Source organism: Molothrus ater, chromosome 19 (genome assembly GCF_012460135.2).
Source record: "Molothrus ater isolate BHLD 08-10-18 breed brown headed cowbird chromosome 19, BPBGC_Mater_1.1, whole genome shotgun sequence".
NCBI lineage: Eukaryota > Metazoa > Chordata > Aves > Passeriformes > Icteridae > Molothrus > Molothrus ater.
The window spans coordinates 3,237,839-3,259,117 of record NC_050496.2 but is presented as its reverse complement, the minus strand read 5'-3'; the positions used below and the strand labels follow the sequence as shown (position 1 = coordinate 3,259,117).

The window sequence follows — 21,279 nt, the reverse complement described above, 5'->3', positions numbered from 1 at the left end:
AAAGCATAAGAGGTCAGTGTAACAGGAGGGGATTTACCCAGTGCTATAGAAAAGTTGCAGTTAGGGCAGGAAATTGCATGTTTTTCGGAAGTTCTGTGGTTTAGTTTATAAAACGTCATTTTACACTTGAAAAACTTCTCTGTGTAGGCGTTTGCTTGTACGTGTGTGTTCATATGGCTGGGGGTTAAGAAAGGAGCAAAATGTTGATTGAACTTTTCTGTCTAAATCCTACAACCTGAGGTTCAGAAAGACAAGAAATCCTAAGAAATCTTGATTAATACTCCAGGGCCTTTGGGACTGTGGAAGGCTGATGTCTGTTCAATAATCCTGTTCATGAGGATTTGCGATTCCTGCCTGGGAACACCATTGCCGCTACTTGTGTTTTGTTACAGGGATGGGAAATCGCAGCATATCGGTTAAATAAAATGGTGATGATGCTGTATTTAGTAACTCGCAGAGTGTCATTTCACTTTAAAGCCATCAGGAAAAAACAAAAATCGAGGGGGGAAAAAACCCTTTGTACGCTATAACAGAGGAGCGCGTTGGAAAAAATACGCAGGGACGCTCCAGAGAAGCGGCGAAGCCTCGGGCACAGAGCCGGGCGCGGAGGGCAGGCCTGGGGGGTCAGTGCGGCCCGGGGGTCCCGGTCGGGATGGGGATGGGGACCGGGATGGGGATGGGACCGGGATGGGGATGGGACCGGGATGGGGATGGGGACCGGGATGGGGATGGGGACCGGGATGGGGGCGCCCTCCGCGTACGTGCGGCGGCGCAGGTCCGCAATGAGCCCGGCGGGCGCGGCCGGGGGAGGCGGCGGAGGAGGCGGTGCCGCCCCGCCCGCTCTGCGGCCACAGGCACAGCCCCGGCGGCAGGTACGGCATCGGGCTACCCCCGGACAGGCTGCGCTGGGGCTCTCGGGGGGATTGCGCTTGTCGGGGATTTTTATCCCGGTGGAGCCGATGAGCTGCGGCTCGTGCCCGCCCGTTCTCCCGTTACCTCGGTGCGGGGGGCTCTGAAGAGCCGAGGGTGCAGCGGCGGGGGCTCCGCTCTCCGTGCGGGGCCCGGGCCGTGCTGCGGGGGCACCTTCCCCCTTCCCCCTTCCCCGGGGGGCTCGGCCAGCGCCGCCCGCCCCGCGTCTCCTCCGAGGCCGCTCGGTGCCGCCCGCAGCGCCGGGGCCCGGCGGCGTTTGCGGGGTAATTCCGGCCGGGGGAATTGCGGGACACGTGAGCGCGGCGGGGCCGCCCCGGGACCGCCCGGCGGGGCGGGCGCGGCAACAAAGGGCGGCGGGGACGGCAGGGAGCGCATCGGGGGCCGCGCTGGCGCTGCTCGTGCGGGTCTCACCTCCCGCCCCGCTCTCTCCTGTCCCGCAGCCCCGGCGGCAGCACCGCGCGGCAGCCGCGCCAGGGCCGCGCCGCAGATGAAGTGCGAGAACTGCAGCAAAAAGGTGAGCGCCCCGCCGGGTCCGGGCCCTGCCGCCCCTCGGTGCGGGGCACACGCCGCGGCCGTGGGGGGGATGCTGCCCGCGGGGACGGCCTCGGCCGGAGCCCCGGAGCCCCGGCAGGGAGAGCCGCGCTGGCTGCCGGCCCCAAGGTCACCGAGCTCCGCGTCCTCCCGGTGACAGCTCCCGGGGCAGCCCCGAGCGCGGTGTCGCCGGCGTGTGGCCGTGCCCGTGCCCTCCGCTGCTGCTGTCCCTGCCCGGGACAGCTCCTGGCCTTAACAAACCGCCCAGAACTCCCGAACCGAGGAAGCGGGGGAATTCCGGGGAAATTCTTTCCATCGTAGCAATTGCACTTTGAACATAGGCTTTTGCATGTGTTCGACAACGCTGTAAATAGCTCTGCCCGTGGTTAACGGCGTGAACAGCTCTGCAAAAGTGTTCGTACAGAATGGCACATTTTATGTTTCGTTTCAGGAATGCAGTAAAAAACAGAAAAATGATGATACACAAAGTACATCTGTTGATGCCTTGAGTTCAAGTGATGGCTCTGAAGAGGTAATGTTCCTTCTAAAACCTGTATTAGACCTCTTTTCTTTTGTTTTGTGCACCCCAAAGGAGGTTATAAGGAGACAATTTTCAACTACTAAGTATAACAATAAACAATAAGCAGTTGAAAACAATTATGAGCTCTTGTAGACATCCCTTAATATGTGAATCAAAAATCTTGTAAAAAGGTGCAATAAAAGCCCTTACTATGCAAACACAAACCAGAAATTCTAAGTTCTAAAAATTTGGAGTGCTGAATCTCTTAAATCAAGTCTTCAGAACAGAGACAGAACTTATAAGAACAGTTTTGGTAGTACAAGTGGACAAAATATCAATTGATTCTTTATATCCAAGTATTCATTCTTCTCAAATGAGCTGCAGATAGTGTGAGACTCTTGATCTCACAGAATATGTTCAGTGCAATTGTAGGACTGTGTTCTCTTTGTTTTACCTCGTGCTACAAAGCCTAAGCCACCTTGCTGTTAGAGGCTATCTGGTTAAAGAGCTTTAATAGTTCAAGGGAAAGTTTTCTCAGTTGCTTGGTGAGTTGATGGGGACTGTCAGCTCTGAAGCACAGTGCAAATTAAGTTACTAAGCATATGGACTAGAGGCTAAATTTAGATTTTTGTTTACACTTAAACATTTTGCAGTTTCACAGTAATAGGAGGAGCAGAGCTATGAATGGGATGGAACATATTGTTTTGTTTACCTGTAAATAATCTTGGATGTTATGCAAGTGTTGTGGATTGTCCTGCTTTAAACTAAACAGCAAACTGTGTTTGCTTTTCATCTGGCTCATTGCAGAGATGTTGAAAATCATTTGATCATTACTAAATACTTGTTTACTTCTCTTTTTGCCACCAGAAAAATGAGTTTGATACATTGGCTAATGCTAAAATACTCCTTAGCGACTGCCTAGCTTGTGACAGTTGCATGACATTGGAAGAAGGAGCCAGAGTTTTCCAACAGAATCAGAAGGAGTTCTTTCGTGTTCTCAACCTTAATAAGGTAAAGTGACCCAAACAATACCCCACTGTTTGCTCTGAGGAGGAGGAGCTCCACAATGACTAAGCAGCTTGCTTTCCCAAGGCAGATAATGTGAAGATTTGTCAGGATATGCTTTTTCCAAAGAGGAAGTCAGGCAACACAAATGTTAAAAATACTGAAAATAATTTTGTACTGGAGTTGCAAGGTCACAGCACTTAATGTAAACAGCAGAGGAAAGTTCCTGCACCTGCAGAAGGGAAATTTATTGGCAATGTGATGATTTCATTACTGCACTAACAAATTATTCTGCAGTTCAGTGTTTATAGATGTTCATACCTTCACTGCTAGGACTGTTCTGGGTGCTTTTGGTGCTAATACACCCACATTATACAAACCTAATAAAGACATAGTCTTGAAATTAGAATTCTTTTTAATATATATTCAACCTGACTACATTTTGTCCATATTCTTAGCAAACCTTGTAAGTTTTCTATTGCTGTTTTATTTTCTGCTGAGTCCTGTTTTTTCTAGAAGTTAGTTGCTGTGTGTAGTGCTCACATCTTTAGAACCTGATATTAAATTAATTATTTTAGTTCTGCTCCAGACTTCTGTGCAAAAGCTACTAGAATTGAAACTTCTTGATCTGTACACGTGTGTCATAACTATGGATTAATTACATAGTACTTGCATTTTCTTAGGAGTTTAATTGTCCATACAGAATGGTGTTGTTATATATGAGAAAATTAGAAGAGAAGGGGGGGGAAAATAATCTTTGGGTCACATGGGTCCTGTTGAGAGGGCCTGAATCCTACAACAGCAAGGAGTCAGGTACCTTGATCACAGCTCCAGGGGCCCAAACACAAGCAAGGGGCAGCCAGGAGCTCTGAGTCAGGAGCTCTCCTTGAAGAGTTCTTGTCCAGCATTTGGATCAGAACAGACTCTGAGCTCTGACCTTTGCAGGGTCACACTTGTCTGTAGCCCAGGCCTGCTTTGTCCTCCAGGGGTTCCACTCTGAACCCTTGGCAAAGGGTGTGCACCCTGGTGTGGAAAATGTCCCAGCTAGAACACAAGATCAATCTTCAGCCAAATGCCACAGTCACTGGAGCTGCACAGGTCCACACCACACACTGGGGACTTTCATGGCATTCCTCAGTGCCTGCAAATGCTGATTTGTTGAGAGTCCCATCTTGCCACTTTCCCCCAACAACTGCAGTGATAAAGACACAGGAGCCTTAAAAAAATCAGATGTGTCATTTGCTGGGTTGTATTTACAGCTTTGAACATCCCTGCTTCTGTAAACATTCTTTGTAAATGTTTAAACATACAGCTCTTTTCCTATTTGCTAGAAGATTTCATCCTACTAGAACATCAGAGGTGCTGAATGTCCTTAACTTTGCTTAGGCCACCTGGCATCCAAGCACAGAATTGTCCTAGGAGGGATGGATTTCCCCTGAGTTCTATAAAAGAAACATGTACAGATAATTGCAGATGAACACTGTCGGGATCAGAGGAACATCCTGTTCTGCTGCAGCTTGAGGCTTGTTTCACAGGGTTTTTTATGATATGGCCCAGTGAAGCATGAGACTCTAAGGAATAACTCCAGGAATGGGAAAGGAAGGGAAAGCAAGGAGCCTTACCCTCTTTTAATGACTTTTTTTTTTTCCTCTCTTTGTTTCACTTACCAGAAATGTGATACCTCAAAACACAAAGTGTTGGCAGTGTCTCTATGCCCTCAGTCATTGCCTTATTTTGCTGCTAAATTCAATCTCTCTGTGAATGAAGCAGCCAAGAGACTCTGTGGTTTCCTCAAAAGTCTTGGTAAGTTTGCATTTGTTAATGGTGGTGAAGCACAAAGGGAGGGATTATTTTGCTTTCCAGTACCTGAAGGGGCTGCAGGAGAGCTGGAGAGGGTTTTTGACAAGGGCATGGAGTGAAACAGGGCAGGGTTAGGTTAGATAATAGGAAGAAATGAGGGTGGGGAGGCCCTGGCCCAGGTTCCCAGAGCAGCTGTGGCTGCCCCTGGATCCCTGGCAATGCCCAAGGCCAGGCTGGACGGGGCTTGGAGCAGCCTGGGGCAGTGGGAGGTGTCCCTGGGGCAGTGGGAGGTGTCCCTGCCATGGCAGGGGTGGCACTGGATGAGCTTTAGGGCTCCTCCCAAGCAAAACCAATGGTGGGATTCCATTCCACGATGTTTTGTTGAACAGTCCTGAAGTGCCCTTGCACAACCTCGTTCAGAGTTTGAACTCCAGGCTCTGTGAAGTTCGAGCCAGGCACCAGTGCCACCTCCAGCAGTGTGAGAGACACACTGGGGACATTGCCTGCTCACAGGAAAGGTCACAGAACAGAGGGACATTGTAGAGCTGCCTCCAAAACCTTGGTACCAAGAAATCAGGGAGGGCTTAGTCACAAGCTCCCCATTATTGGAGAACTTGAGGGAGAAGGTAATTCTTACTCTAAGTTCCTTTCAGTCCTTTTGACTCATTGTATCTCTAGGAGATTCTCAGTTCTGTTTTTTTTTTTCCTGTAATTTGAAGTTACAAGGACTGTTGTATCTGCCTATTTTATGTTAAAGCTGTATTTCCTTTGGTCATTATATATAGAGTTTTAGATAAAAAGCAATAGACACTTTCCTTGTAAGTTTGGGATTTTTTAAATATACTTGAAGGAAAAGGGCAGTAATAAACCTATGAGCTGTTTCCTTCTGTCTGTATCTATATATATTCATTTTCATGGTTTTTTCTGATGCTTGTCTGTACCCAGTGTATATTCTTCATCTCAAAGCACTCCTGAGTCCTGGTGGGCCCCAGTTTTCCTAGAATGCATTTATTATCTAGCCTGGCTTCTGTGGGGATGTGCTCAATGTTACGTAGGCTCACAGGGAGTGTGTTGCCAAATGAGCAGCCAGAAGGTCTCTGCTGTGGTGGTGATATGCTCCTGTAGCTCTGCAAACAACTGGAGCCATGGCAGATATGCTGGATAGGATTTTTTGTGACTTCAGCATGTCTTGAAAAGAACATTTCTTTGCAAGAGTCACTGCATGTCACCCAGGAGTCGTGACATCCTGCTCAGTTGGGCTAAAGGTGACAAATGCAAGGTGCTCAGAAGGAAGCAGAGGATGCTTGCAGTGCTGCTGGCAGCAGTAGCCTCTTGGTGGTCCTTTTAAATTCAGAATGTAGATGTTCTTGCAGTGTATGGCTTTTATTTATGACTCTGCTCTTTGTGAAAATGTGCAGAGGGGAAGAAATATACCTGTTGATCCTTCCAGATTTTTCATAGGCCTGGAACTTTGAAAGAGGTTTGTGAGATGGGAACCATTCTAGTGATTCCCTGTTCTTTCTGCTTGCTTCCCCAGGGGTGCATTATGTGTTTGACACCACCATAGCTGCAGATTTCAGTATCCTGGAGAGCCAGAGGGAATTTGTGCAGCGCTACCAACGGAGGAACCAGGAGGAACATGCCTTACCAATGTTTGCCTCTGCTTGCCCTGGTGAGATCTGATTTATCCATCCTTCCCTCCCTTCAAACTGGAACCACCAAGGAGCTGAGGAAAGGGTGGCTTCCTTTGGGAGCCCTACATAACTCAGAGCATGTTTGATTTGCTTTTGAGGGATGCCAAGCACACAGTGTTAGTCCCAGTATCACTGCTCATCCTGAGTGCATTTCAGTGCCTGGATTGAGAATCAGAACTGCAATGGAGAAGTTTAGTGGGTGTTTCCTCATTGAAAAGAATCTTAAAGGAATTTAGAATTAAACCACAGCCTCCGTTACCTTAAGCAAAGTTTAGAACTTGCCACTTAAGCCTAGGGGAAAGTAGCAAGTGACATTGCTTGTGATGACTGTGACATGTCTGACACTTGGAAACGAATTCTCACATGGAATGTCACAGACTTGACTCACTGAATGTCTCACTTCTGAGAACCTTGCACCTCAGAATGTGTTCTGTATGAGCAAAACCTGCAAAGTTGCAGAACATGCAGTCACTGCTTACCTTTTCCATTGTTAGCACAGCACCATTTCAATTTAAATAAAAAGGCACATTCCTAAAAAAGAAGGATCAAAAAGGAGGTAGAAGTAACTCCTTTGCCTAACACCCTCATCAGCTCCACCCTGAAGTTCATAGGGTTGCTTTTCAAAAGGCTGATAAAAATACCAAAATATTTCTTGCTAGCTTTGAAATAACTCAAGTGGATTGCATTTATTAAAGAAATGTTAGAGTGATGATGAATTGCAGTCAGTGATCCCCAGAGTCTGCTGTTGTCATTGATTTGAAGTTTATATACAGCTCTTTGAGTTATACTTGTATTTTTGTTTGTTCTGTGTATTTTGTAGTGGAAATATCAGGGTTATGCTTTAACTACTACATATATGTATTAAATACATGTCTCTTTTTTTCTGTTACTGTTATCTTAGTGTAACCTCTTATCTTCAGGAGCAGACATATCATATATTGGTTTTTTTCATGTAAAACCTGTGCAGCTGAAACACTCCCATTACTTAGTTTTGTTGTCTTGTATGTGCTTTAGGTAAAATTCAAACCCTGAGGATTTCTTTTCGAATTTCTGAGATAATTTAAATTTGTTTCATCTGGAAACAGAGCTCAGATTATCTGCTGCTCTCAGTGGAAATACTTTAATATAGTTAATGGAGCACTTTCCTTGTCCTTGTGTGGTTTGCACAGAATAGTTTTTGGTGTCAGTGCTGGTTTTGGTGTCAGCTCTCTGCTGTGATAGAGGTGGTAACAGCAGCATGGGTGCTTTCCATTTCTGGGAAACTAACCCAGAATATCCCTGGCAATCCATTTTGAAAACACGGTATGTTTCTTTGTCAGCAATTAGAGAAAGCAGAAATCCTGATTAGTCATCTTCCAAGTGAGGTTGTTCACTGTGTTTCCTGTCCTTATTTGTCTGTGTGCATTTTCTGTTCATTTTTCTCTTTCCTCTTTCTACCCCCAGATTACATAAATTAGTCCCAGAGCTGTTGTTTACTGGGTGTATTCAGCACAAAATGGTTTTTATATAGCTCTGTAGATGCAAGGTCAATGTGACCTCAAGTATAAAAAATGCTTTACTCTTTTTTATCTTGGTGTGTGACTTTGCACAGAGCTATCACCCTCTGCAGCAGGCTGGGGTGTGACATCTACCATGAGCAAAGAGCAGAGCCTGTGCAGTCCTGAACCTGAGAGAAGCTGATTTCTTGTCCCCATCTTAATTTTTCACCTCTTGCTACTCTCTGGGGAGAAAATGAACTCATTTTGGGTTTTCCAGCAGTGTTACTACTGATAGTATTTGTAATATCTCAAAGGAATCAATTCCCTTCCTCAATGTACTAAGCTGGTGAGCAACATGCAGCATTTGCTCTGGAAAATCTGGGGTTTTAAGGCTCTGCCAACCTCTGTGTCCCCCCAGAAAAGCCAATGGGCAGACTTGCAGCAGCAGCAGGAAAATCATAAAGTATTGAGGATTCTGATGCTTTGTCCCAGTCAGTGAATTTCCTTTTCCAGGAATGAGGTTTTACAGTAGCAAAAGTTTGCTTACTTTTTGCACTTCCTACTGATTCATCCATGCATCTTCATGATCTCACCAAGATAACATGTTCTGAGCTACAGCTGCAGGGATTTCCATGGTCATTTCTAAAGCTTTCTTGCTCTTTGATGGCAGCACAAGCCAGCAAATGGCCAAGAATCCCAATGAATCCATGGGGGGTGTAGGTCTGGGTGAGTGCTGCTGATCCCTGACATAAGCATGGGCTGTCTGAGGTTTTCCTCACTGGGGCTCTGCAGCTCAGCCCTGTGGGGAGGGGACACAAACAGCAGTGTGTGATAAATGCTCACTCACCCAGGCTGCCTGTACAATTAACCAGTGACTAATGACACTGATGATCTTTGGGAGCTGCAGCTGGGAGACACTTGTACCGCAAGGACAGAAACAATTGAAGGAATTGCTCAGATAATACCTGTCAGAAATCTCCTGGAATTTAGGGAAATTTCCTTATAGGTCATGGCTACAATATCAAAACCATTCCAATTCTATGAACCAGCCTCATAGCAGGAGTGCTGGGGTGGTTAATGGTGAGTACAAGTATTTTAAAAACTGTCCTTGTTGTGTTGGAAGCAGTTCTTGAGACTAAAGCCATTTAAGAAATAGGATGTACCTATCATGCAGAATATGCTAATAGAGATTTTTATCAAGCACCAATAAATTCAGCTTTTTTGTAGGTAATGTCTTGGACTTGAAATCCCAGTTGAAGGTGGACTTTAGGCAAACTTCACTTCAGTCTTGCAATTCAATACAGTTCTGATGAGTGAATCCATGGTCCTCAGCCATTCCTGCAGCAGAAATGAATGCTTGTTGAAGATGATGTGTGCCTTTGAGGTTTTTTATGGAAACCAGCTTGAAGTCTGTGCAGAACAAGAATTGGGAATATTTAAACAGCTGGAGGATCCTTGGGTTTCCAAAATATTCAGCACCTTCTCATTTTCATCAGTAAAATTTTACTACACTGGGAAAACTATTTCTCTGCTCCAGAGAGACAAATAATCTGAACACTGCTTTGCATCCAGTTTTGTGCTGCTGTTGGCATTTGTGGTACTGTTCTGACTTACACAGCACCAGGTGTTTTTACATAAGTGGTCATTTCAAGCTTAAAAGTTAACCTCCAGGTTTTCCCCTTCCTGGGCAGCATGTACTGCACAGCAGTTCCTCTCTTTTATGTAATCACTAATTTGCATGAAGACAAAATGTGTTTGGTTTTGGTTTTTTTTTACCATTTCTTAGCACCAAAAGCAACACACCTGCCTTGAAGGCTGGGCCTAACTGTGCTGCACAACGTGGGTGTCATGTAGATGAATAAATCTCCAAACTATTGCTGTGAAGGATTCTGGGCTTTTCAGTAAGAGCTTCAGAGCCCAGGAAAGAATTGCACACCCTAAATACCTTGATTTGTTCATTTATTGGGGGAATAATCCAGCAGTTCTGGATGCTGGGGTGCTGTGGGTATGCACAGCTTGTCCCAGCTGGAATGCTGAAGGGGTTGGTGGGAGAGCGGGTTCCTGAGAAACTGAGTTCAGTGCTGCATACAGAGAGATTCCAGGTGGTTCCTCTGAGTGTGGGGTGTTTCTGCAGGTGTGGCTACTCTAACAATAGTAAAAAAAGCCATTTTTTTTCCTAGGCTTAATCCATGTGCATCTTGTGATAATGCTTTCATGGGACTCTTCTGTTCTGGGGGAGCAGGCTGGGTGCAGGGATATTAAATCTCAGGAAATACCAGGTTACAGTTAAGCAGCCAAACAGTGCCTTTGTTGTAGAATGTGGTGATCCAAGGGCTGAGGTCTAGAAGGTCAAATTTCTGTTAGCTGGGGTCTTGTTCTTTCTGCTTTGTTAAATCTGTGCATGAGGAAGGGGCAGCAGGTCATGGAGTTCACAGTTGGACCTTGGTCTAGAATTCCTGGCCCAGTGAATTATTGACTAAAGCATTAATAACAGAGCCCTGAGGTTTCCTAGGGCTCCCAGCCTCCAGTCATGTCCTCCCTGGTGTGAAGGTGGCACCATTTTCAGGATGTGCTGTGTGACTGCTGTGCTTGCTGTGCTCCTGGCTCACTCCTCTGTGCCTGTGACTTTTTTGTGGTTCCAGGCTGGATCCGTTATGCTGAAAGGGTGCTCACCAACCTGGTGACCTCTCACATCTGCACTGCAAAGTCCCCACAGCAGATCATGGGCTCCCTAGTGAAGGGCTACTTTGCCAGGCAGCAGGTGAGTCATTCTGATTTATTTTTACCATTATATCCTTCTAAATAGAGCAGAAGGGCTTCAATACTGAGATACAGATCTTAGTGTATCATATTTGTCCTTTACTTGAAGAAGAAATGGTGCTGTGTGCTGTACAAGTGCCCATGAGAGAGGAATGTACAAAGCACCTCATTTCATACATCTTCCTACATTATTATTATTTCCTACATTATTATTTCCTACATTTCATCACACATTTCCTACATCACTGTGAGCTGGCAGCAGTCCTTGCAGTGCACCCCCAGTGCAACATGGATTTAGATATTTATGGGTAAAGTTAAATCCATAGCAGTTAATGGGTTTTTTTTTGTGAAATGCTGCCTGTGTAGTTCTACAGCACAGCCAAAGCAGGAGTGGAGGAGAATAATGTGGAAATTGCCCAGGTACCTGAGCTCAGTAAAAGCTCTGTATCCTTGGAGCTAACCTTTTTATCTCCTCAGTTTTGTGCATTGAAAAAAGTGCTGTTCTTGACATCCCATACCTAAAAGGAGCCACAGGCACATTCAGTAGGGAAGGGTCTGCACGTGGATAGACAAATTGTGAAGGGCTTGCTCTGGGTGAAGGTGAGTGGGTGACAGCCAGAAACCAGGACTCTGAACTCCTGACTTGTATTCACTTCCTAAGGCAATCAAAAAGCTGCAGAAAACGTGGTCTGAGGGAATTTGCTCCAGCCAGGACAGTGACTTTGGAAGTTTGTTGCTGATACTTTCTGACTTCTGGCAAATCATTATCTGTGTGAACATTCCTTAAATTTAATGTAGGGACTTATTCCTGGGATTGCCTGCATGAGATTTTTGTCACTGTTTTTGTCCCTGTCATCCTTCAAGCTGTCTTTTGCTCTTCATGGAGTTCACATGTGCTCCCTTCTGTATTCCACAGAACTTGTCTCCTGATAAAATTTTCCATGTGGTTGTGGCACCTTGTTATGACAAAAAGCTGGAAGCCTTGAGGGAAGATTTCTACACTGCCTTGTATAATTCAGCAGAAGTTGATTGTGTCCTGACATCAGGTTAACTTTTTTAAACTTATCATCTATAAATATATAAGTGAATCACTATTTTTAGAATAGCCTTTTTGCCAGAATTTGCATTTTTTCAAGTCTGCTTTAGTCATAAGATTGACTTTTTTCTGCTTTAAAAATTAGTACATATTTCTGTGCTCCTGGCAGTACAGGTACTGCACAGGGAAGGCAAAGTGATGCATCCTTTCCTTCTAGGTTGCTATTCATCTAAAAAAATCAGGTATTTTGACAGCCTGTTAAAGAAGCTAAAAGTTATTCAAATCCATATTTAAAACAATTGTCTGGCTTGTCCACGGTCACTATTTTATTAGGAATTATTCCTCATTCATGGCACCAGTTGCCTTTTGGTGAGGATCTTGTCTTTAGCCTTAGTGTCCAAGTTTGGATATTTCCAGACTTGGCCTAAGAGGAAGGCTGAGGATCTAAGCAGAGTTTGGGCAGGTTGAGGGCCCCTTTTCTTTGGGGCAGGAAGTTTCAGGCTTCTCAGGCACTGCAGCAGGAGCTGGAGAATGTGACACAAAGCACTGGCAGCTGTTGGGATGTTGATCTCTGAAACAGAGGCACAGTGGGTGCTTTGTGATAAAAGTGAAATGTCATGTGTTTTCCTACAGGTGAAATTGTCCAAATAATGGAACAGAAGAATGTGTCAATGAAAGATGTGACTGAAGTAGCTGTAGATAGTTTGTAAGTAGTTTTGTTGTGGATTGCTTCCTTGTTTGGATCACAAATGACATGGTGGAGCATATTCAACATTGTTGGATAAAGCTCTTTTTTGACTACAGATGGGGCAACTGAGAAGCATTTTACAAACTTTTATTCTGTTTTTAGTCTCATGAGAAGGGTGAGACCATACAGATGTTATAATTCACACCATCACAATCAGAAGCCAACTATTTCTTGATTATAAACACTATAAGCATTTCTTAGTTTATCAGTTTTAGCTACACTGTGTTGTAAATGTCCTAAAGTCATCATCTAAAATTACTCCTTGTGGGTCGTACTACAATGCATTTTTATAGTTTTATTTCTCTAAACTATCTAGTCTTATTGTAAGGTCATCTTTTGAAACTTATTTTTAGTTCAATTTCTCTCTTAACAATGTCTGGTTTATTCTATGGTATTTTTAAGTCGGTATTTCTTATTTTAAAGTTTGCATACAGGTGTACACTATGTGAGTTTTCTGCCAAAGAAATTAGAAGAAAATAGAAATTTTTTTTATAGAAAATTCCTTTGAGAATTTTCTATAAACCCATTTCCCACACAGCATAAATGTAAAACTGCTCAGAAGAATGCTTTTTCTTTTTAGAGAAAAAAACAGCATCAAAGCCTTAGTATACCACAGCTTCACCCTTATAGAGTAGCCAAACCCACAAAAATATTCTCTTATATATTCATTGCTATTTATAAAAGTAATATGAAAGAGATAATATAAAGCTGCATGTACTGTCTGAATGTAAAGCAGATAATTTGAAATAGTGACCCTTATGCAGTAACTCTTCTAAAATTTATGACTTGAAGATTTTTGTAGCTCCTGATAGATATTTAAGAATTATTGTTTATTTATTGATAACTATAGATTATTTGCAGTAATAATAGATATGAATGACTGCATGAGGTTCAAGCTTTGCTAGTCAGTGTGGCTGGCTGGGGGTGCTGGCCCTGTCCAGAGCTCTCTGTGCTCCTTGTGCAGAGCCCCAGGCCAGTGCTGGGGCTGCCATCTGCTCTGGGCTCCCCTCTCTTCCACAGCACCATCCTGGCAGCAAATTTCCACTCCCCAATCTGCTCCTGTAGATGGTAGGAGCAGCACCCTTTCAGGAAATGGTAATGAATTGGATTTTATACTGAGGACAGCAGTCAGTTCTTCAAGATGAGATCAAGCTGAGCTGTGTTTGGATGAGAAGCACACAAAGCACTGGAGAGGTTTGGTTTCCATTTTCCATCCCCTGTGCTTGGCTCAGGGAGCAGCCTGGTTTCATTCTGGTTCCAGAGGCTGCTCTCCCTGATCTTTGTTCAGCTGTGACAGATGTTCCTTGGTACCTTTCCAAAGGGCTGCTAGTGGAGCAATGAATGTGCTGTCTTGCACAAAACAGAAAGCTCTGGAAGTTTTGAAAAATCCTTTTCAGCTCCAGCTAGAATCCTGCTTGGACCTAGAGGGGAGAAATTGGAGTGGGTCAGTGGGAACATGCTCAGAGCTGTGTTTGTAGTGCAGCTCCTTTGATTGCCTCTACCTGAGATTGTCACACAGAATGAGAATGAATGAAGTTCTAGCAGGAATAATCACAGAGACACTCAGGTAATTCTGTGTCAGAATCACACAGAGAGAGGCTTTTAATTCTGTGTCAGCCTGTCCAGTGAAAGGCCAAGCTGTTCATTAGTGCTGGTTCATTAGCTCCATTTATAGAATCATAGAATGTCCTGAGCTGGAAGGAGCCCTCAAGGATCACCCAGTGCAGCCCCTGGCCCTGCCCAGACCCCCCAACAACCCCACCCTGGGCATCCCTGGCAGCCTCTCAGGGCTGTTTCCATTCCTGGGGAGCCTGGGCAGTGCCAGCACCCTCTGGGGGAAGAACCTTTCCCTAAATCCATCCCAAACTCCCCAACAACCCCACCCTGGGCATCCCTGGCAGCCTCTCAGGGCTGTGCCCATTCCTGGGGAGCCTGGGCAGTGCCATTTTATTAAACATTACCTGGGCAGTGCCAGCACCCTCTGGGGGGAGAACCTTTCCCTAAATCCATCCCAAACTCCCCAAGAATCCCACCCTGGGCATCCCTGGGAGTCTCAGGGCTGTGCCCATTCCCTGGGGAGCCTGGGCAGTGCCAGCACCCTCTGGGGGAAGAACCTTCCCTAAATCCATCCCAACCTCCCCAAGAATCCCACCCTGGGCATCCCTGGCAGCCTCAGGGCTGTGCCCATTCCTGGGGAGCCTGGGCAGTGCCAGCACCCTCTGGGGGAAGAACCTTTCCCTAAATCCATCCCAAACTCCCCAAGAATCCCACCCTGGGCATCCCTGGCAGTCTCAGGGCTGTGCCCATTCCTGGGGAGCCTGGGCAGTGCCAGCACCCTCTGGGGGAAGAACCTTTCCCTAAATCCATCCCAAACTCCCCTGGCACAGCTCCAGCCATTCCAGGGGTTCTGTCACTGTCACAGAGCACAGTTTGGAGCTGTCCCTCAGGAGCAGCTGCAGATCCTGGTGAGGTCTGGCCTCAGTCTCCTCCAGGCTGAACAAGCCAAGTGCCCTCAATTTGTGTTGAAAAATAATGTTAATTTTTAAAAGGACCAATCTTATAATCCTGGTTCAACTTTGAGACCTAATGACATAAATTCTTGCTCTTCTGGGGTCTTTAAAGTAGATCTTGCAGAGAAATTTAAACAACTTGGAGTCATGTTCTTAAAACAAGCCCCAGCACAGCAGCAATTTGTGATGAAGTGCTGGGTATTAAAGCAGTTCTATGAATGGGGGCTCTTCAGAGCTGCTTTTACCTGGGGGAGAGGTGAACTTCCAACAGCTGCCCTTGGGATCTGAGCTCCCATTTTCTCTCCTGAGCCACAGTGTAGCCCTTATTTCCAGTGTGCACTCTTCTAACCTGGCTGCAGCTCTACTGGCTTGGTGTGATTTTATTGGCACAGTGTTACAGACTGTGACACAAGTTCCTAAAGCAGAAGAACTGTCAGCAAGGACTTGTGGCTTCTGAAGGAGTTTTGTATTCTCACAAATTATTGGCTCAAAAATGACCATTTATTTCAATATTCTTATTTAAATAATTTTTCCCCGTAATGGCTCTTGAGCAGTAAAATGTTGTTAAAAAAATCTTCAGATGGTGATGAAGGTGCATTCTTATCAATTACTGTTGCTTGATATTTCTCAACATGGAAAGCCCTGCATCTTTTTTTTAATTGATTTTTTTCATCATCTCACTGCTGTCCTGAATAATTTACATTTTTAAGCTGTAATTAATAAAAATGTAATGTGTTCTCAGTGCTACAAAACACTTTTTGGTGGGGGAGACAAAGAAGAGGAGAAACACACTACTTTATTGAAGTGAAAGAATGACATTTTTGATCTTCCATTTTGTTGTTCCCTAAGGTTTGATGGCTTAAAGGAGGGAGATGTAGTAAGGCATGATGGCAAGAGATCTGATGGTTACCTGGAGCACATTTTTAAACATGCTGCAAAGGAGCTTTTTGGTGTGGATGTCAAGGAGATCACCTACAAAGCACTAAAGTAAGTTAAACTTTTGTATCCTTGTTATGTAGAATGGGTGAGCTAGAGCAGAAGAGGGAATTTCCAGTTGGAAGGGACCCACAGCAGTCACTTGCTCCAACTGCCTGAGCACTTTGACAATAAGTTCAAGCATTTTATTGAGGGTTTTGTCCAAATTCCCCGTGGGCACTGAGAGCCTTGGGGCATTAGCAAGGAGCTGGTCCTGCAGCCCAGGAGCTTCCCCTGCTTTGGTGGTGCTGCAGTGACAGCAGTCCCTGCTAACCTGCCCTGGTAGGCACTTACAGGCTCCAAACCTGCTCTAAACCTGCAGGGCTGGCCCTGTAAAGCAGCTCCTGCTGGTACTCATTTTATTAAACATTACCTGCACTTCAAAATAAAGTAGAATTCTAGTACAAAGATTCCACCCCAATTTCTGCTTAACTCAGTTTAGAAAGTGAAAGAGTTCACCTTGATCTCACTGTTACACTTGTCCTGCTCCCTTTGGAGCATCTGATTACAAACTGGCACAGTTGGGTTGTTCCTCTGGGAATGCTGGGGGTTAAAATGTTCTCTCTGTGTCTTGACAGGAACAAGGACTTTCAAGAAGTTACCCTTGAAAAGGATGGGGAGACAGTGCTGCGTTTTGCAGCAGCTTATGGCTTCAGAAATATCCAAAACATGGTCCTGAAGTTGAAAAAAGGAAAGTTTTCCTACCATTTTGTAGAAGTCCTTGCCTGCCCAGGAGGTAAAAATAATTGTGGATCTGCAGTTGTTCTGCATGTGTACCTTGAATCTCAAAGGAAAGCTGCCTTACTGGCAGACACTTCATTTCATTCCCTCTTAATTCTCTTCTTAATAATCTAAAATCTCACTGTTTATTGAAGGGTCCAAAATACCAGTTCCAGGTGCAGGGTTGGCTCAGAAAGTGATTGAGTTTTCTAAAATTAGTCATGATATTTGTTCTCTTCTGACCTATAAATAAGTGCCAGCACTGCACTGCCAAGCCTCAGAGGATGCTCTGGAATGGTGGTTGTCAAGGGCAAGAAAAGACAAGGAACATAATTAGGATCATAAAACCATGGAGAATGCAGAGAAAGATTTGTGATATGGAAACCTCATTTCCATTAAGATGAAATTGATACTGGAGTCACTTTAGGGTAAATACAAATTGTAACAGCTTGGGGGAAGCTTAAAAAAAACTTCCTTTAGAGAAGTGTGAAAAAAGAATTCTGAGTTAACAGAGACTTTATTTTCATATCAAATCTCCATCACTTTGCATCTTTTTAACTTATTTTTTTCCCTAAGGGTGCCTCAATGGGAAGGGCCAGGCCCAGAGTGAGGATGGCAAACCAGACAGAGCCCTGCTGGCCCAGATGGAGGAGGTGTACACTGCCATTCCTGCCAGGCTGCCAGAGAGCAACCTGCACGTGCAGAGGATGTACCAGGACTGGCTGGAGGGCATGGACTCCAAGAAGGCCCAGGACACCCTGCACACCTCCTACAGTGCAGTAAATCAGAGCACCAGCAGCCTGGACATCAAATGGTAACGACTGCAGGGCTGTGCTGGGGCTGCAGGGCACCACTGGAACTCTGGCTCAGTCAGGCTCTGCCCAGCTGGGGCTGCCTGGGGAGAGCCAGGGCTTTGCAAAACCACACAACTCCAAAAGCCCTGGTTCCTGCCACTGTCATTTCACTTTTACTGGTTGTCATTTCCTGCATACAGTGGATTGCTTCATTCTAAGCTTGCAAGGTACATAAGCCCTTTGTGCCAGGGACAGGGAGTGGAATTCCTGATCAAGTTACTCCCTGAAGTGAAGGTTCACTGCACAAAATGGGCTCCTCCAAGAGGGTGAGATGATTTTACTTCTAGGTCTGCAGTCCCTGTCAACACAGGATTTTCAGTGTTGATGCAGTTGGGATTTACTTACCTTGGTAAGGAAAAGCCCTTTTAAAAGACAAGTGAGTATGTGGAGAGATGGAATGAATTTCTATAAGCCTTGTATCCATAATTCAGCAAAAAATACTCAGTTCCAAACTAGCCACCATTTCTTACTGATGTAGTGTCACAGAATGCTTCACACAAACTGAATCTGGGAAGCTAATGCTCAATGGTTCATTTAAAATAGTTCCAAATAGGTTGGTTGGTACAAAAAGAGAACTTTCTTCCCATGTAAGTTTTCTGCCAAGCTTGCAGCCAGCAGTAGTGGTGCTCCTTGCTTTGGCTTCTCTCTGAGAGTGGAACATGCCCAGATTGTTCTTTCATTTGTCTCCATGTTGAAAGACTTCTGCAAAAAATAACTTCCTGGGGTGCCTCTGAGAAACAATACTGAGCAATGCTTGTGAGCTCATCAGAGTTAGGGTATGTTGGCATCATGATTTTTGATGCACTTATTTTTATAAATCTGCTATAGAGGTTCATTTAACAGACATTGTGAAGTGGTACTGCCATTCAGCTTGTCTGCAACTTCCCCAGTTGTCAGAGTTACTCAAGAATGTGATGGACAAAAGAAATCAAGACTCCTGCCAGACTTCTTCAGATCTTCCTGATAGCATCAGATCTGTTCACAATTAATGGCTGTTTGAAGCTAGCAAAGTTGTAGCTTTCCTTATGCAGCCTGAGTGTGGATGGGCTTGTTTAACCATTTCATGCAGTTTGAATCAATCTTCTTGCCAATTGCTTCAATATTACTACTGCTTGTATGAGTCCTGCAAAAACCTGTGAGTGTTTAAAAGGCACATTTAACCTGGACACAGTGGAATGGGATGGAGCATGAGGGGAGGCAGGGCAAGAGCTGGCCTTGGCTAGACCAGGGAGGCTGGAAAGGAGAGAGACACTGAAGTGTCACCCTGCTGATAAAAACCAGCTCTCTTCATGGGAAGCTGTTAAAAATTGCAGCTTTCCACTGGACCTCCACCTAAATAACAAACCATTACACTTGGAGGGAGGTTTTCTTTCAAGTGCAAACAAATTCATTTACTGCACTACCTGAATGCCCACAATGAGATTATGCCCATGAATTACAGAAATTAGCCTTTGCAAGTTGTTCCTTGTGATAAGAACCATATTTCCTGTGGTGCAATATCAGAACATCGACAGAAATCTACCTCTGTACAGGAAGGGAGTCCAGGAGCTGTGGGAAGTGCTGTGTGGAGCTGGAAGTGTAATAGGTGTGTGCTGGAGAAAGGTGGGGGTGTTGTGGGACATTTCAAACCAGATCACTTTCAGAAGCAACATCCACCTCCCTCAGTCTGATTTTGTTCATCTGCTGTGATTTCTCCAAAAACTCCCCCAGAACTGTAATGTAATAAATGGTCCTGTTCTGTTTGTATAGGCCTGTTTCTCTGTATATATGGTTTGTAGCTGGATGCATGTTTAAATTATATCTCTGCTGCTCTTTGTACAGTGTGCTTATTTTTTTTCTGTGTGTTTACTGAGTGAAATGATCCAAAACCAGTTTGCTTTTCTGAGGAGATCTTCAGTAAACTCCCCAAGAGCTGCCTTGCTGTTCTGAGAGCAGAGCCTGAACTGTGAGTACAGTGGATGGATCCTCCCAGGGCTGGGGCCTCACTCAAGGGCTCGGTGCCTCTGCTGCTGGGGGAGCCAGGAATGGGCTGGCCCATGGCTGCAATCAATCAACCTGCTCTGCTCCCACTGCCAGGGAAATCACTGGCTCAGTGTCCAAAGTGACCTGTTCAGCTGGGTCCACCCTTTCTGACATCTGCTCAAGGGGTTTAACCTGCTGGGGTAGTCACAGAACAGAGCTGTTGATGATTTGTCTGCTGCAGAATTCTTTTTTAAAGACAAGGAAGGCACCTAACTGAGCTTATAGTGGTGTTAAGGTTTTGCATAACAAACCTTTCTATCACTTCCCTAAATGTCTCCTAGGCAAAACCATGACAAGTGGCTACCCAGGATGTGTAGTGACATTCTATTTGTCATTATCATTAGTGACCTAAGGAACTGAGAGTGGTCTTTTTGGGTTGGTTTTTTTGTTTGTGGTGTTTTTGGTTTTTTTTGGTCAGCTTTTTTTTAAGACTTTTAGAGTAAAATGTTTTAAGTTTTTTAAAGGCCTTTTCTTTAAAGTGCCAGTTTTACAGGATAGAACTTTTCTTTCCTTTTAATCATTCCCCCTTTACTTGCTTGCATTGAAATTTTAATATATACCAGAAAACCTTGTTGCAGCTTCATATATAGTGAAATAGTTGCCTGAGGTTTGATTCCAGCTTTTGAATCTGCAGTTGGAAAGTCCATTAATGTTGACAATATGTGTTTGTAGCCACACTTCTGAAATTACAGCATATTGAATTCCCTGATTCCGTAATCATTTCTGTTGCTACTGCCTCTTCAGCAACAGGAACAACTCCTGACATGGCCACAGCCATAGTGCTTTACCTCCCCCTTGAAGTTTGTGATGAGATAAGAGGAAGTTTAGAAAATGATAAACTGGAAGGATTGTGGGAAAGGAATTGGACACAGTAAATGAATTAATAAAATTGTCTTGGGATGTTCTTGACTTGAGCATGCCAGGTGCTGGATCCTTGGGGTTGTGGTACTTTGCTCTGAGGCTGCTGCAGGGTGTTGAGAGTCCCTTTGCCTGCTGCAGGAGGGTTCCCTCAGCCACGGCACCATTTGTGTGTGTCCCCAAGGACCTGGGCAGCCCTGGGCAGAGCTGTGCCCCAGAGGATGGCAGATATCCAAATGCAGCAGTCTCAGCTGGGTTTTACCTGGATGATGTTCAGTTACCCAGATTTTGGTGCTTTGTTTTCCAGTGCAGCATGACCATGAATTGTGAATAAATCTCAGTACTCAATTCTGCACTGGTTCTGTGTCATTCCATGATGTAAAAGTTTAATTCTTTAAGTACACCTGGTTACACCCAGGGGGTTTGTCTGGGGCCCATCTGTGGTACCAATTTTGTATCAGCACTTTATGGGACTTTTGGATTACAGCTGCACCTCAAGCTCTGCTGAATGGAAGGAGGAGGTTGCCAGATGAATGGTAATTGGCTCTCTAGAATTGTTAATAATTGATTCCTTGCAGGGCAGACAAGCCCTGTGGTTTAAAGCTCTTGTGCTGGGGTGTGAGGCCAGCCTGTGAGAGTGGCTGGTTGTGCTGAAGTTACTGGACAGAGAAACTTCAAACACTGCTGCACAGGAAAAGATCTTTGTGTGTGTGACCTGATCCAACAGCTGAGGAAAGGATGAAAATCAGCCCTGACACAGACAAGGAATTTTTTTCATCACTAGGTTGTGTGAAAATTTAATAAATTGAGCAAACATTTCCCTATGTTCTCTTGAGCA

General features: G+C 44.9%; 1 protein-coding gene across 2 annotated transcripts in view; it reads left to right on the top strand.

Moving 5' to 3' along the window:
• Positions 1-19,379, top strand: part of NARF (nuclear prelamin A recognition factor) — a 25,637-nt gene extending 6,258 nt beyond the window's left edge. Inside the window, exons 1-12 of one of the 2 annotated variants that reach the window (XM_054516851.1) lie at positions 855-872; positions 1,371-1,444; positions 1,913-1,993; positions 2,849-2,992; positions 4,657-4,789; positions 6,324-6,458; positions 10,601-10,719; positions 11,635-11,764; positions 12,388-12,460; positions 15,862-15,999; positions 16,566-16,723; positions 17,284-19,379. In XM_054516851.1, coding sequence (XP_054372826.1) covers positions 1,418-1,444; positions 1,913-1,993; positions 2,849-2,992; positions 4,657-4,789; positions 6,324-6,458; positions 10,601-10,719; positions 11,635-11,764; positions 12,388-12,460; positions 15,862-15,999; positions 16,566-16,723; positions 17,284-17,525 — 1,380 coding nt within the window. In that variant the 5' untranslated portion in view covers positions 855-872; positions 1,371-1,417 and the 3' untranslated portion in view covers positions 17,526-19,379. Of the gene's footprint in view, positions 1-854; positions 873-1,370; positions 1,445-1,912; positions 1,994-2,848; positions 2,993-4,656; positions 4,790-6,323; positions 6,459-10,600; positions 10,720-11,634; positions 11,765-12,387; positions 12,461-15,861; positions 16,000-16,565; positions 16,724-17,283 lie in introns of those variants that run through there. The other variant, XM_036394425.2, reaches the window with a different exon arrangement.
• Positions 19,380-21,279: the final 1,900 nt, after the last annotated feature.